Source organism: Delphinus delphis, chromosome X (assembly GCF_949987515.2).
Source record: "Delphinus delphis chromosome X, mDelDel1.2, whole genome shotgun sequence".
In the NCBI taxonomy this organism is placed as follows: Eukaryota; Metazoa; Chordata; class Mammalia; order Artiodactyla; family Delphinidae; genus Delphinus; species Delphinus delphis.
Window position 1 is genome coordinate 64,694,089 of NC_082704.1, and position 15,112 is coordinate 64,709,200.

A 15,112-nucleotide genomic window follows, 5' to 3' on the forward strand; every position below is an offset into this window, starting at 1 on the left:
ACAAATATTTATAAGACTAGCAATTGGAAATACCTAGAGTTAATCACAGTTAAGTTCTTTTGCCTACATAGTCACATACTCATCAAATATAAAACTAAAAATATTAAACAAGCCATTCAGTCCAGTTCCTGACAGGGTAGGACTGTTCCTCACAAAAGAAATTAAAAAAAACAGAACAAAGATTTTCTCTAGTTGGGTGCTCAGAGTTCTGCAGGCCTGAATTTGTGCTGTATTCCCTCAAAATTCAAGCTGCCCTGTTCTCTCCAAGATAGCATCATTGCATCCTCTTGTTCTCCCACCCTCCTCTGAATCTTTCAAAGCTGGCTTGCCCATGGGGATAGGCCACTAGGGAAGATGCTCTGCAGTTAAAATTAGCCAAACTCGGCGACACATAGGCTATGATTCCAAGGCACCATGAGGATAGACAACACAGGTGGTGAGATTTAAGCTAAGGAAGGCTGCAATTGTGACAGACAAGACCGCCTCTCTCCTGGAAAATAGCAACTGCATCTATGCACGCAAAGAGACAAAGTCACACATATGCAAACCTACCGCTTCTCATTATGCTGACCCCACAGTTTCCCTTCTCAAATTTCACTCCTTCATACTTGTACCCTGTTGGGGAATAAAACCGAAGAATTTATCTTTCATCATTGGAGAGACCTACTTATTTAATAAAGTATCTAAGCTTTAAAGCAGATGGGTACAGAGCAACTCTTGTCCAGACATACTGTATAACATCATAGGTTCCCTGTGAAAGTAATAAGAAGAGCCATGATTTTTCATATTTACTTTTTAATTCTTCATAAAAAACCTGTGGGAATAATTGGGAGAGAGGTAGACTTCATCGACTGGGAACAGGCCTTATGATAGAATGATATTCACATACATGTTCCTCAAACTGAATTCAGACAAGAATTGTACTCCAAGAATGCTAGAAAGCCCATCAATTCAAACTGGGACCCCACTGTGAGCCACAGCAGAGAGCTCCTCATTCCGGTCCCTTTTTATGAGCCTCCATTCTGCATTAAAAAGCAGAAGAGAAAGGTTGAAGTAATTATCAAGACATGTTCATGCCTTGGTCTCATCCTGAATTTGTATCAATTATGATGCAGCAAATTCAGCCCCCAATTTTCATAAAATCAACCTTTGGATATAACAGCTTCCATTATTTACTAAAGAACCAAATCAGAATTTCAAATCCCTAAAATAGGGATCCTTGGTTTCTTTCTATTAGAGCAGAACAAAGCCCCTTCTCTAATCCTCATCATTTTTAGTTTTTTTTTTTTTTTACTTTTCATCCTTTTACCTGGAGTTTCAATGCCAAACCAGCCCACCCATTTGTTAACACCAGAAGCTTCCCTACAGAGGTGAAGATAAGCTGCCAGCAATTCTTAGCTCTGGTCCCAATGTGCCATCATCAAAGGCAACACCTGCATGCTGAAGAATATTTATTAACCTTTAACTTGAACTGACCAGCAAGCCATTAACAAAAGGTCATCCACATAAATTTCTTTGCTAAATGTCTCCAAGTTTATTAAGTTGTTTAAAAGAACAGCTCCACATAGACTCCTCATTTTGCATACTGATTTACTCAGACTGCTTTTTTTCCATTTTCCCCCAATTCTATCTCAGAATTTTTATGAGGCGAATATGAGAGTAACAGCCCTGGTTACCTGTTGGAGTGGTCACCATGCATTCTTTATATGGTAGCTGATTCAATCCCTCTTCCACAACAAGTCTGATCTAGAGAGTCAAAGGAAGAATAAGTTGAGAACTTGCTAAGAATCTCCTGTTAGCTGTAAGCCTCAGGAGCTGAAAACTAGGCAAAAAGTCAGTAACATACTAGGCAAGGATTTAGCTTATGGAAGTAGGAAGGGGGCCCCTATCATGTGTTAGATTCAGAGATAGAAACAAATGCCAGGCTGCTTGCTGCTAGGTATCCAACCTCGGTTAGGCACATGATTGCCACTAAAAGGCTCAAGTATGCTTTCTGATTCTCATTCAGTCAGTCCAGGCTATATTATGAGAAATGCAATACTACAGCAAGTGTCAAGAGTCATGGCAGGAACACTTGGAAGTAATATACTTCTGGCTACTCTAGAAATAGTGCTCACTGGAAACTTCTTTGCCTTGTTTAGTACTCTGAAACTGTCAAGTCAGATACTTTTTAACAAAGGCCCACCATAATGCAAAATAAAGCCTGAATTTCTTAGGAGGAAATAAATGAGTGGATGGGGCTGAACCAATTTACTGAACTTGAAGAAGGATCCAGTCGAATGCATTGGGACTTCCCAGCTTAAAAAAAAAAAAGGCTCCTAATGATCTTAATATGTGGTACAGAGGAAAGAATCCATCAGAACTACTAGGAATAGCCTCCAAAAACCACCGGTTATGGTATTTCTATGACTACCCAGAGCCCATTACAAAAAGGCAGTGCTGAGTCTGCAAAGCACATTTTCTCCAATCAATATTACATTACTGATTGAGACTCAGGAACATCAGGGAGAAATGTCAGGCCCCATGCTCTGTTATTACAACAAAACATCCTGCTGCCATTAAAATGATCAATGCTAAATGGGCCAGCACTTTGTCAACCTGCAGCACCAGAGGGTCAAGGAAGCTCATGAATACCGTGTGTGTGTGCATACTCACCTCTAGCCACCACCTTCTGTGGAGGTTAATGTTTCTTACGAGCAAAAAGTACAAGGGAAGAAGAGGATCATTTTCTTTGAAGAGCCTAGTTCTCCTAGTAACACTCCTCTAAAGAGTCTTACCTCCTGCCCATCTCCTGCAACTCTGGGACAGAAACTAGTGTGTCCAAGCCTTACAGGAGAACATAAAACCAGAAGAAGGGTGACTAAAATATAAAGAACTCAAGATCTGAGCGCCAGGAGAGCCAATCCTGACAAATTCAGGATAGAATTAATGTCCACTATAACAGGACCCTTGTGCTAGAAGAGACAGTGTACTAGAAATCCTCAACACTAGAAACCTCAACAGCTCCTGTCCCTACCACAATCACAACTGACCCTCCACACCCCCCACCCCCAATATCAGGACCTTCAAATCCAACTGCAGAGAACAGACAGGTCCTAATTACCATCCCCTGAGGTGAATTATGCCCTGGATCCTTATTATCTCACTTGACTAAGATATAATACTTGCCCTTCCAGGCAAGCATTTTACAATAACCATGAACTTACTTCCTATGTTCTCCAGAAAAATGGAACAAGGAGAGCAAAAGAAAGAGCAATCATTTTCTACCAGTGAACACCAAGACCTCTGTTTTCCCCACAGCAGCCACTGACACAATTGCCTTGACCCTGTCCCTTTGGTTTGATAAAAGCATAAAGACAGAATAACCTATCACTCCAAGAATGTCAACTACATTTATCTTGATGCAGTCCAAGGATTATTACTGGCCCTGGAAGCTCAAATAGAAGTGGCCTTTGAACCAAGAATACTTAAAGTCAAAAATGGAACAGGAGTTGTCTACACTCTTTTGGAATAAAGATTTCCCTAGGGAAAAGGTAAATAAAGAGTTTCGCGCCTCCCCCCACCAACACCATCACATTCCCTTTAATAATATATCTTCTACTATCTGATTATAACTATAAGCTTAATAAGTCACTTTTCTTTCTTTCCCAAACTAAATACTGAGAACAGTATTTAGATTGTAAACCTCACAATATCAGACACCATGCTATATGCTTTACCACTGTATCTCCTCCCCCCACAACACAGTCTAGCACAGTGTCTGACTCACATGAGTTCAATGTATATTTCATGAACAGATGAATACTAATAACCACAGCAGAATATGTGTCAACCTCATTCTAAGCACTGAACAAATTTAGATATAAACACAAGAAGTAAACAGGGCTTACCCAAGACAGCCCAATTTGGCCTGAGAACCTCTCAGATGACACTAACTAAACAGAATTGGGCTTGGTCAATTCTTAACAGCAAGTCCCTGAGCATAGACAGTACAACTTAGTATTTCACGTGTGAGGATACTACAGAAAAGAAGAGGCAAAATAGATATCCAACCCCATGTAAACTACAAGCTAGGTATTAGTTTTTGTGCATTCGATGGATCCCACAAGGGTAACTACTAGGTCTTTTACATCTTTGATTTCCTTTTAATTTACTTCACTTCACTGCCCTAAGAGAAGGCATTTAAGCCTCAGGATCAGGTTACCAAGATCCACTTGAAAGGTAGTAAGTGGTACCTCAGAACTACAGAGAATTAGTTCATGGACAATGCTTTGAGGTGAATGGGACTGAGGCAGAGCTTTAATGCAACAGTAGAAACAACACTTGCAAAGTCTAGCAAGATGTGGGTTACTTGGTACAATCTCTTTTGACCCCAGAATGCTCTAGAACAAAAAAGCCCCTTGGCCTACTACGATTGTATCACTAGGAACAACAGTGAAATGAAAATGGAAAGCCTCCATCCACCTACCAAACGATCCGCAGAAAACATGAAGTCCCCTCTACTGGCTGTCCTAAAAAAAAAGTACAAGTTTTAGTCTAGATTAGAGCTTTAAAGTGAAATATTACTTAATATATATAGTAACTCTGATATTAAAACGTATTACATGCTAAAAGCTTAAAGGCTTACCTGTAACAGACTATTATTGAGACATGACATTTTTCACTAGGATACAGGAACCTAAATGGAATGACTTGGTAAATATTATTGAAAATGCTCATTTGATATTAACACTAGAGAGAGGAATTGAAAAGATCATGCAGTCTCCCACGGAACTGCCCAAGTATATACTCTTCAATCAGGAGATGAACAAGTTCCCCCTGGAAGATGGCAGCAAGTCCAGAGCTCAAGTTAAGAAAAAAACTTTGCAGTTAGAAAACCAGGTTCTCCCCATTCTCGCACACCATTCACCTTGATCTAAAACCCTATTACCAACATAAGTAACCCATCTATTGATACTCTGTCTCTAATCCTTTTTGGAATGAGAATGGCACAAACAAGTAAATCCTCTGTTTCTGCCATTGCTTTCAAGAAGACATAACCTAATTTCCAAGACCTTTCTCAAACTATTGATAACTTTTTCCCTTTGCCTGTTTTTCAACCAAATAGTTTATTCCGTACATCTTTCTACCTACTTCCTGTACACTTCCTTCTGGCCAGTACTTTCAGATCCTGAGGTACCCAAGTAATAATAATCGAGGGTTGCACCTACCCACAAACTGTTACCCAGCCAAAAGAAGAATGTTTATAAGGCTGACATTTTTTCTGTATGTAAAAACCTAGCATTGTTCCTCCTCTTTCTCTCATGTAAGTTAAATGATCTGACAGACTTACAGTTTATGTACTTAAAAATCCCCATCTGCCTATCCATAGCATACCTAAAATATTCCCCAACACAGCATCGAAATGGCATATGCAAGCATATATTATCTCACTATACGATTAATCATGACTCTTTTTCAAGCTTCATTTACTTTCTCTGACAGGGAAAAGCAATGAAATACCCCTGACACAAATGGCATTAGGTTTCTTAGAGTAACCACAGTTCTATCATTATTACAGATACTAACTCTCTAAAATATGGACTATAATTGAGCAATAGGAAGAATATAGGCCTGTATTCTTTTTTTAATTTTAATTTTTTACATCTTTATTGGAGTATAATTGCTTTACAATGGTGTGTTAGTTTCTGCTTTATAACAAAGTGAATCAGTTATACATATACATATGTTCCCATATCTCTTCCCTCTTGCGTCTCCCTCCCTCCCACCCTCCCTATTCCACCCCTCCAGGTGGTCACAAAGCACTGAGATGATCTCCCTGAGCTATGCGGCTGCTTCCCACTAGCTATCTACCTTACATTGGGTAGTGTATATATGCCCATGCCTCTCTCTCGTTTGTCAAACCTTAGACTTCCCCCTCCTCATATCCTCAAGTCCATTCTCTAGTAGGTCTGTGTCTTTATTCCTGTCTTACCCCTAGGTTCTTCATGACATTTTTTTTCTTAAATTCCATATATATGTGTTAGCATATGGTATTTGTCTTTCTCTTTCTGACTTACTTCACTCTGTATGACAGACTCTAGCTCTATCCACCTCATTACAAATAGCTCAATTTCGTTTCTTTTTATGGATGAGTAATATTCCATTGCATATATGTGCCACATCTTCTTTATCCATTCATCCGATGTTGGACACTTAGGTTGTTTCCATCTCCGGGCTACTGTAAATAGAGCTGCAATGAACATTTTGGTACATGACTCTTTTTGAATTATGGTTTTCTCAGGGTATATGCCCAGTAGTGGGATTGCTGGGTCATATGGTAGCTCTGTTTGTAGTTTTTCAAGGAACCTCCATACTGTTCTTCATAGTGGCTGTACCAATTCACGTTCGCACCAGCAGCACAAGCGTGTCCACACCCTCTCCAGCATTTATTGTTTCTAGATTTTTTGATGATGGCCATTCTGACTGGTGTGAGATGATATCTCATTGAAGTTTTGATTTGCATTTCTCTAATTATTAATGATGTTGAGCATTCTTTCATGTGTTTGCTGGCAGTCTGTATATCTTTTTTGGAGAAATGTCTATTTAGATCTTCTGCCCATTTTTGGATTGGGTTGTTTGTTTTTTTTGTTATTGAGCTGCATGAGCTGCTTATAAATTATGGAGATTAATCCTTTGTCAGTTGCTTCATTTGCAAATATTTTCTCCCATTCTGAGGCTTGTCTTTTGGTCTTGTTTATGGTTTCCTTTGCTGTGCAAATGCTGTGTAGTTTCATTAGGTCCCATTTGTTTATTTTTGTTTTTATTTCTGTTTCTCTAGGAAGTGAGTCAAAAAGGATCTTGCTGTGATTTATGTCATAGAGTGTTCTGCTTATGCTTTCCTCTAAGAGTTTGATAGTTTCTGGCCTTATATTTAGGTCTTTAATCCATTTTGAGCTTATTTTTGTGTATGGTGTTAGGGAGTGATCTAATCTCATACTTTTACAAGTACCTGTCAAGTTTTCCCAGCACCACTTATTGAAGAGGCTGTCCTTTCTCCACTGTATATTCCTGCCTCCTTTATCAAAGATAAGGTGACCATATGTGCCTGGGTTTATCTCTGAGCTTTCTATCCTGTTCCATTGATCTATCTTTTTCATTTTGTGCCAGTACCGTACTGTCTTGATTACTGTAGCTTTGTACTATAGTCTGAAATCACGAAGCCTGATTACTCCAGCTCCGTTTTTTGTTCTCAAGATTGCTTTGGCTCTTCAGGATCTTTTCTGTCTCCATACAAATTGTGAAATTTTTTGTTCTAGTTCTGTGAAAAATGCCACTGGTAGTTTGATAGGGATTGCATTGAATCTGTAGATTGCTTTGGGTAGTAGAGTCATTTTCACAATGTGGATTCTTCCAATCCAAGAACATGGTATACCTCTCCATCTATTTGTATCATCTTTAATTTCTTTCATGAGTGTCTTATAATTTTCTGCAAACAGGTCTTTTGTCTCCTTAGGTAGGTTTATTCCTAGATATTTTAATCTTTTTGTTGCAGTGGTAAATGGGAGTGTTTTCTTGATTTCACTTTCAGATTAGTCATCATTAGTGTATAGGAATGCCAGAGATTTCTGTGCATTAATTTTGTATCCTGCTACTTTACCAAATTCATTGATTAGCTCTAGTAGTTTTCTGGTAGCATCTTTAGGATCCTCTATATATAGTATCATGTCGTCTGCAAACAGTGACAGCTTTACTTCTTCTTTTCCGATTTCGATTCCTTTATTTCCTTTTCTTCTCTGATTGCTGTGGCTAAAACTTCCAAAACTATGTTGAATAAGAGTGGTGAGAGTGGGCAACCTTGTCTTCTTCCTGATCTTAGTGGAAATGCTTTCAGTTTTTCACCATTGAGGATGATGTTGGATGTGGGCTTGTCATATATGGCCTTTATTATGTTGAGGAAAGTTCACTCTATGTCTACTTCCTGCAGGGTTTTTATCATAAATGGGTGTTGAATTCTGTCGAAAGCTTTCTCTGCATCTATTGAGATGATCATATGGTGTTTCTCCTTCAATATGTTAATATGGTATATCACGTTGATTGATTTGCGTATAATGAACAATCCTTGCATTCCTGGAATAAACCCCACTTGATCATGGTGTATGATCCGTTTAATGTGTTGGATTCTGTTTGCTAGTATTTTGTTGAGGATTTTTGCATCTATGTTCATCAGTGATATTGGCCTGTAGTTTTCTTTCTTTGTGACATCCTTCTCTGGTTTTGGTATCAGGCTGATGGTGGCCTCGTAGAATGAGTTTGGGAGTGTTCCTCCCTCTGCTATATTTTGGAAGAGTTTGAGAAGGACAGGTGTTAGCTCTTCTCTAAATGTTTAATAGAATTCGCCTGTGAAGCCAACTGGCCCTGGGCTTTTGTTTATTGGAAGATTTTTAATCACAGTTTCAATTTCAGTGCTTGTGATTTGTCTGTTCATGTTTTCTATTTCTTCCTGATTCAGTCTTGGCAGGTTGTGCATTTCTAAGAATTTGACCATTTCTTCCAGTTTGTCCATTTTTTTGGCAGAGGGCTGCTTGTAGTAATCTCTCCTGATCTTTTGTAATTCTGCAGTGTCACTTGTTACTTCTCTTTTTTCATTTCTAATTCTATTGATTTGAGTCTTCTCCCTTTTTTGCTTGATGAGTCTGGCTAATGGTTTATCAATTTTGTTTATCTTCTCAAAGAACCAGCTTTTAGTTTTATTGATCTTTGCTATCGTTTCCTTCATTTCTTTTTCATTTATTTCTGATCTGATCTTTATGATTACTTTCCTTCTGCTAACTTTGGGGTTTTTTTGTTTTTCTTTCTCTAATTGCTTTAGGTGCAAGGTTAGGTTGTTTATTTGAGATGTTTCCTGTTTCTTAAGGTAGGACTGTATTGCTATAAACTTCCGTCTTAGAACTGCTTTTGCTGCATCCCATAGGTTTTGGGTCATCGTGTCTCCATTGTCATTTGTTTCTACGTATTTTTTGATTTCCTGTTTGATTTCTTCAGTTATCACTTCATTAGTAAGTCATGTATTGTTTAGCCTCCGTGTGTTTGTATTTTTACAGATATTTTCCTGTAATTGATATCTAGTCTCATAGCGCTGTGGTCAGATAAGATACTTGATACAATTTCAATTTTCTTAAATTTACCAAGGCTTGATTTGTGACACAAGATATGATCTATCCTGGAGAATGTTTCATGAGCACTTGAGAAAAATGTGTATTCTGTTGTTTTTGGATGGAATGTCCTTTAAATATCAATTAAGTCCATCCTGTTTAATGTATCATTTAAAGCTTGTGTTTCCTTATTTGTTTTCATTTTGGATGATGTGTCCATTGGTGAAAGTGGGGTGTTAAAGTCCCCTGCTATGAACGTGTTACTGTCGATTTCCCCTTTTATGGCTGTTAGTATTTGCCTTATGTATTGAGGTGCTCCTGTGTTGGCTGCATAGATATTTACAATAGCTATACTTGCTTCTTGGAGCGATCCCTTGATCATTATGTAGTGTCCTTCTTTGTCTCTTCTAATAGTCTTTATTTTAAAGTCTATTTTCTCTGATATGAGAATTGCTACTCCAGCTTTCTTTTGCTTTCCATTTGCATGGAATATCTTTTACCATCCACTTACTATCAGTCTGTATGTGTCTCTAAGTCTGAAGTGGGTCTCTTGCAGATAGCGTATATATGGGTCTCGTTTTCGTATCCATTCAGCCAATCTGTGTCTTTTGGTGGGAGCATTTATTCCATTTACATTTAAGGTAATTATCGATATGTATGTTCCTATTCCCATTTTCTTAATTGTTTTGGGTTCGTTGTTGTAGGTCTTTTCCTTCTCTTGTGTTTCTTGCCTAGAGAAGTTCATTTAGCACTTGTAAACCTGGTTTGGTGGTGCTGAACACTCTCAGCTTTTGCTTGTCTGTAAAGGTTTTAATTTCTCCATCAAATCTGAATGAGATCCTTTCTGGGTAGAGTAATCTTGGTTGAAGGTTTTTACTACTTCATCACTTTAAATATGTCCTGCCAGTCCCTTCTAGCTTACAGAGTTTCTGCTGCGAGATCAGCTGTTAACCTTATGGGGATTCCCTTGTGTGTTATTTGTTGTTTTTCCCTTGCTGCTTTTAATATGTTTTCTTTTTATTTATTTTTTGACAGCTTGATTAATATGTGTCTTGGCATGTTTCTCATGGATTTATCCTGTATGGGACTCTCTGTGCTTCCTGGAGTTGATTAACTATTTCCTTTCCCATATTAGGGAAGTTTTCAACTATAATCTCTTCAAATATTTTCTCAGTCCCTTTCTTTTTCTTTTCTTCTTCTGGAACCCCTATAATTCGAATGTTGTTGCGTTTGATGTTGTCCCAGAGGTCGCTGAGACTGTCCTCAGTTCTTTTCATTCTTTTCTCTATATTCTGCTCTACAGTAGTTATTTCCACTATTTTATCTTCCAGGCCACTTACCCATCTTCTGCCTCAGTTATTCTGCTATTGATCCCATCTAGAGTATTTTTAATTTCATTTATTGTGTTGTTCATCATTGTTTGTTTCATCTTTAGTTCTTCTAGGTCCTTGTTAAATGTTTCTTGTATTTTCTGTATTCTATTTCTAAGATTTTGGATCATCTTTACTATCATTATTCTGAATTCTTTTTCAGGTAGACTGCATATTTCCTCTTCATTTGTTAGGTCTGGTGCGTTTTTATCTTGCTCCTTCAACTGATGTGTGTTTTTCTGTCCTCTCATTTTGTTTATCTTACTGTGTTTGGGATCTCCTTTTTGCAGGCTGCAGGTTCATAGTTCCCGTTGTTTTTGGTGTCTGTCCCCAGTGGCTAAGGTTGGTTCAGTGGGCTGTGTAGGCTTCCTGGTGGAGGGAACTAGTGTCTGTGTTCTGGTGGATGAGGCTGGATCTTGTCTTTCTGGTGGGCAAGTCCACGTCTGTTGGTGTGTTTCTGGGTGTCTGTCGACTTATTATGATTTTAGGCAGCCTCTCTGCTAATGGGTGGGGTTGTGTTCCTGTCTTGCTAGTTGTTTGGTATAGGGTGTGCAGCACTGTAGCTTGTTGGTCGTTGGGTGAAGCTGGCTGCTAGTGTTGAGATGGAGATTTCTGGGACATTTTCGCCATTTGATATTACGTGGAGCTGGGAGGTCTCTTGTGGACCAGTGTCCTGAAGTTGGCTCTCCCACCTCAGAGGCACAGCACTGACTCCTGGCTGCAGCACCTACAGCCCTTCATCCACACGGCTCAGAATAAAAGGGAGAAAAAGTAGAAAGAAAGAAAGAATTAGTAGAAGTAGAAAGAAAGAAAGGAAGAAAGAAAGGAAGGAAGAAAGGAGGGAGGGAGGGAGGGAGAGAGGGAAGAAGGAAGGAGGGAAGGAAGGAAAAAAGAAAGAAAGAAGATAAAGTAAAATAAAATAAAGTAAGATAAAATAAAAGAAAGTTATTAAAGTAAAACATAACTATTAAGAAGAAAACATTAAAAAAAAATGGACAGATAGTACCCTACAACAAATGGTGGAAGCAAAGCTATACAGACAAAATCTCACACAGAAGCATACACATACACACTCACAAAAAGAGGAAAAGGGGAAAAAATCATAAATCTTGCTCTCAAAGTCCACCTACTCAATTTGGGGTGATTTGTTGTCTAAAGGAGGGAAGGAAGGAAAGAAAGAAGATAAAGTAAAATAAAATAAAAATAAAATAAAGTTACTAAAATAAAAAATATTAAGAAAAAAATTTTTAAAGAAGGATGGATAGAACCCTACAACAAATGGTGGAAGCAAAGCTATGCAGACAAAATCTCACACAGAAGGATACACATACACACTCACAAAAAGAGGAAAAGGGGAAAAAAATCATTAATCTTGCTCTCAAAGTCCACCTCCTCAATTTTGGATGATTTGTTGTCTATTCAGGTATTCCACAGATGCAGGGTACATCAAGTTGATTGTGGAGCTTTAATCCGCTGCTTCCGAGGATGCTGGGAGAGCCTTCCCTTTCTCTTCTTTGTTCTCTCAGCTCCCGGGGCTCAGCTTTGGATTTGGCCCCGCCTCTGAGTGTAGGTCGCCGGAGGGCGTCTGTTCTTCGCTCAGACAGGACGGGGTTAAAGGAGCAGCTGCTTCAGGGACTCTGGCTCACTCAGGCCGCGGGAGGGAGGGGTACGGAGTGTGGGGTGAACCTGCGGTGGCAGAGCCTTGAGGCGCGCCATGCATTCTCCCGGGGAAGTTGTACCTGGATCCCAGGACCCTGGCAGTGGCGGGCTGCACAGGCTCCCCGGAAGGGGCGTGTGGATAGTGACCTGTGTTCACACACAGGCTTCTTAGTGGCGGCAGCAACAGCCTTAGCATCTTATGCCCGTCTCTGTGGTCCGTGCTTTTAGCTGCGGCTCACGCCCGTCTCTGGAGCTCCTTTAAGCAGCGCTCTTAATCCCCTCTCCTCCCACACCAGGAAACAAAGAGGGAAGAAAAAGTCTCTTGCCTCTTCGGCAGGTCCAGACTTTTCCCCGGACTCCCTCCCGCCTAGCCGTGGTGCACTAACGCCCTGCAGGCTGTGCTCATGCCGCCAACCCCAGTCCTCTCCCTGCACTCTGACCGAAGCCCAAGCCTCAGCTCCCAGCCCTGCCCACTCCGGCGGGTGAGCAGACAAGCCTCTTGAGCTGGTGTGTGCTGGTCCACTGATCCTCTGTGCGGGAATCTCTCCACTTTGCCCTCTGCACCCCTGTTGCTGTTCTCTCCTCCGTGGCTCCGAAGCTTTTCCCCCTCCGCCACCCGCAGTCTCTGCCCACGAAGGGGCTTCCTAGTGTGTGGAAACCTTTCCTCCTTCACATCTCCCTCCCAATGGTGCAGGTCCTGTCCCTATCCTTTTGTCTCTGTTTATTCTTTTTTCTTTTGCCCTACCCAGGTATGTGGGGAGTTTCTTGCCTTTTGGGAGGTCTGAGGTCTTCTGCCAGCATTCAGGAGGTGTTCTGTATGAGTTCTTCCACGTGTAGATGTATTTCTGGTGTATCTGTGGGGAGGAAGGTGATCTCGCATCTTACTCTTCTGCCATCTTCCAAAATCCCTAAGTCTGTATTCTTTATATATAAATACTCCCTAAACTCAGAAAACTCTATCCACACACCTACACATAGACAGCCCATTTAAAACAGGCTTTATGTACTGTGGTTTTCAAATGAAACTATACTAATAATATTACACTTTCACCTTTCATTTCTATAATTAACCTTCACAACATGCTTGTCAAAGAAGTAAAAGTCAGCGAACTACCAAGAAAAAAGAAAAAAAGACTGACGCCTACTTCCCCATTTGCTAGACCTACATAAACTTGTCTAAGTAGCCAGAACACAGTTTTTCAATAGGGAAGATAAGTCTGGATTTGTCTTAAAGAAATATTCAATAGTATATCTTGAGAACACATCTGAAATGTTTGTCTTTAATTTTTAAACAGTTACACAAATATATTACATAGAAAAGTTAGGTTAATTGATCAGAGTTGCCCAAATTCATTATTTTACTTTAGAAACAGACATTGTAACATCTTCACACTCTCCTCAAAAGTATCAGCATCATCTGATAACTTCTGGATGATAAGCACTTCTCTACATTCCAAAAAAGGTACACGCTATGAGAACCTAATGTGAACTGTTATCTCTTCATAGCTATTTGACTTCCAGTTAAAGTAGTCACTGCTCCAGGTCATCCCACTACAAACAGTAATTACTAACTTATCCCCTGTTGTTTTTGACAGGCTTCAGATGGACACTGTTTACTTAAATCAATTTAGAAATTAAAGTACAGTTAGAATACAGTAAGTGGGTTGCATTCCTTAAAAACCCACAGTCACACCGCACGGGTTTGTGACCAGTGGCTGTCGCAGTCCTCATTCTGGGTTATGGTTTTATGTTTAAATTATCCACATCAATCAGCAGCATCATTTGGGATTTCTGAGCAGACACTTCAAGCACAATTTCTGGACTGAAGGGGCGAAACATGTCTGACAGCAATGCAAGCTTACTCCGTGCTGCCAGAGCAGGCAACTTAGACAAAGTAGTGGAATATCTCAAGGTGGGCATATACATCAATACCTGCAACCAGCCGCGTGGATGAAAGGCTCTTGGTGCTGCAGCCAGGAGTCAGTGCTGTGCCTCTGAGGTGGAAGACCCAACCTCAGGACACTAGTCCACAAGAGACCTCCCAATTCCACATAATATCAAATGGCGAAAATCTCCCAGAGATGTCCATCTCAACACCAACACCCAGCTTCACTCAACGACCAGCAAGCTACAGTGCTGGACACCCTATGCCAAACAACTAGCAAGAGAGGAACACAACCCCACCCATTAGCAGAGAGGCTGCCTAAAATCATAAGTCCACAGACACCCCAAAACACACCACCAGACGTGAACCTGCCCACCAGAAAGACAAGAACCAGCCTCATCCACCAGAACACAGGCACTACTCCCCTCTACCAGGAAGCCTACACAACCCACTGAACCAACCTAACCCACTGGGGAAAGACACCAAAAACAACGGGAATTACGAATCCGCAGCCTGCAAAAAGGAGATCCCCAAAACAGTAAGATAAGCAAAATGAAAAGGCAGAAAAACACACAGCAGATGAAGGAGCAAGATAAAAACCCACCAGACCTAACAAATGAAGAGGAAATGGGCAAGCCACCTGAAAAAGAATTCAGAATAATGATAGTAAAGATAATCCAAAATCTTAGAAATAGAATACAGAAAATACAAGAAACATTTAACAAGCACCTAGAAGAATTAAAGATGAAACAAGCAACGAAGAACAACACAATAAATGAAATTAAAAATACTCTAGAAGGGATCAATAGCAGAATAACTGAGGCAGAAGAACGGATAAGTGACCTGGAAGATAAAATAGTGGAAGTAACTACTGCAGAGCAGAATAAAGAAAAAAGAATGAAAAGAACTGATGACAGTCTCAGAGACCTCTGGGACAACATCAAACGCACCAACATTCGAATTATAGGGGTTCCAGAAGAAGAAGAGAAAAAGAAAGGGACTGAGAAAATATTTGAAGAGATTATAGTTGAAAACTTCCCTAATATGGGAAAGGAAATAGTTAA

General features: G+C 40.0%; 1 protein-coding gene across 3 annotated transcripts in view; it reads right to left on the minus strand.

Annotated features, from left to right (window-relative positions):
• The window catches only part of UPRT (uracil phosphoribosyltransferase homolog), a 39,722-nt gene that overhangs the window by 6,474 nt on the left and 18,136 nt on the right, over positions 1–15,112 (minus strand). The window contains exons 2-5 of one of the 3 annotated variants that reach the window (XM_060001771.1): positions 4,628–4,678; positions 4,469–4,511; positions 1,677–1,746; positions 553–615 (exon numbers count right to left, since the gene is read on the minus strand). In XM_060001771.1, the coding sequence (XP_059857754.1) occupies positions 553–615; positions 1,677–1,746; positions 4,469–4,511; positions 4,628–4,678 (227 nt within the window). Of the gene's footprint in view, positions 1–552; positions 616–1,676; positions 1,747–4,468; positions 4,512–4,627; positions 4,679–12,932; positions 13,018–15,112 lie in introns of all 3 variants that reach the window. The other 2 variants (XM_060001773.1, XM_060001772.1) reach the window with 2 other exon arrangements.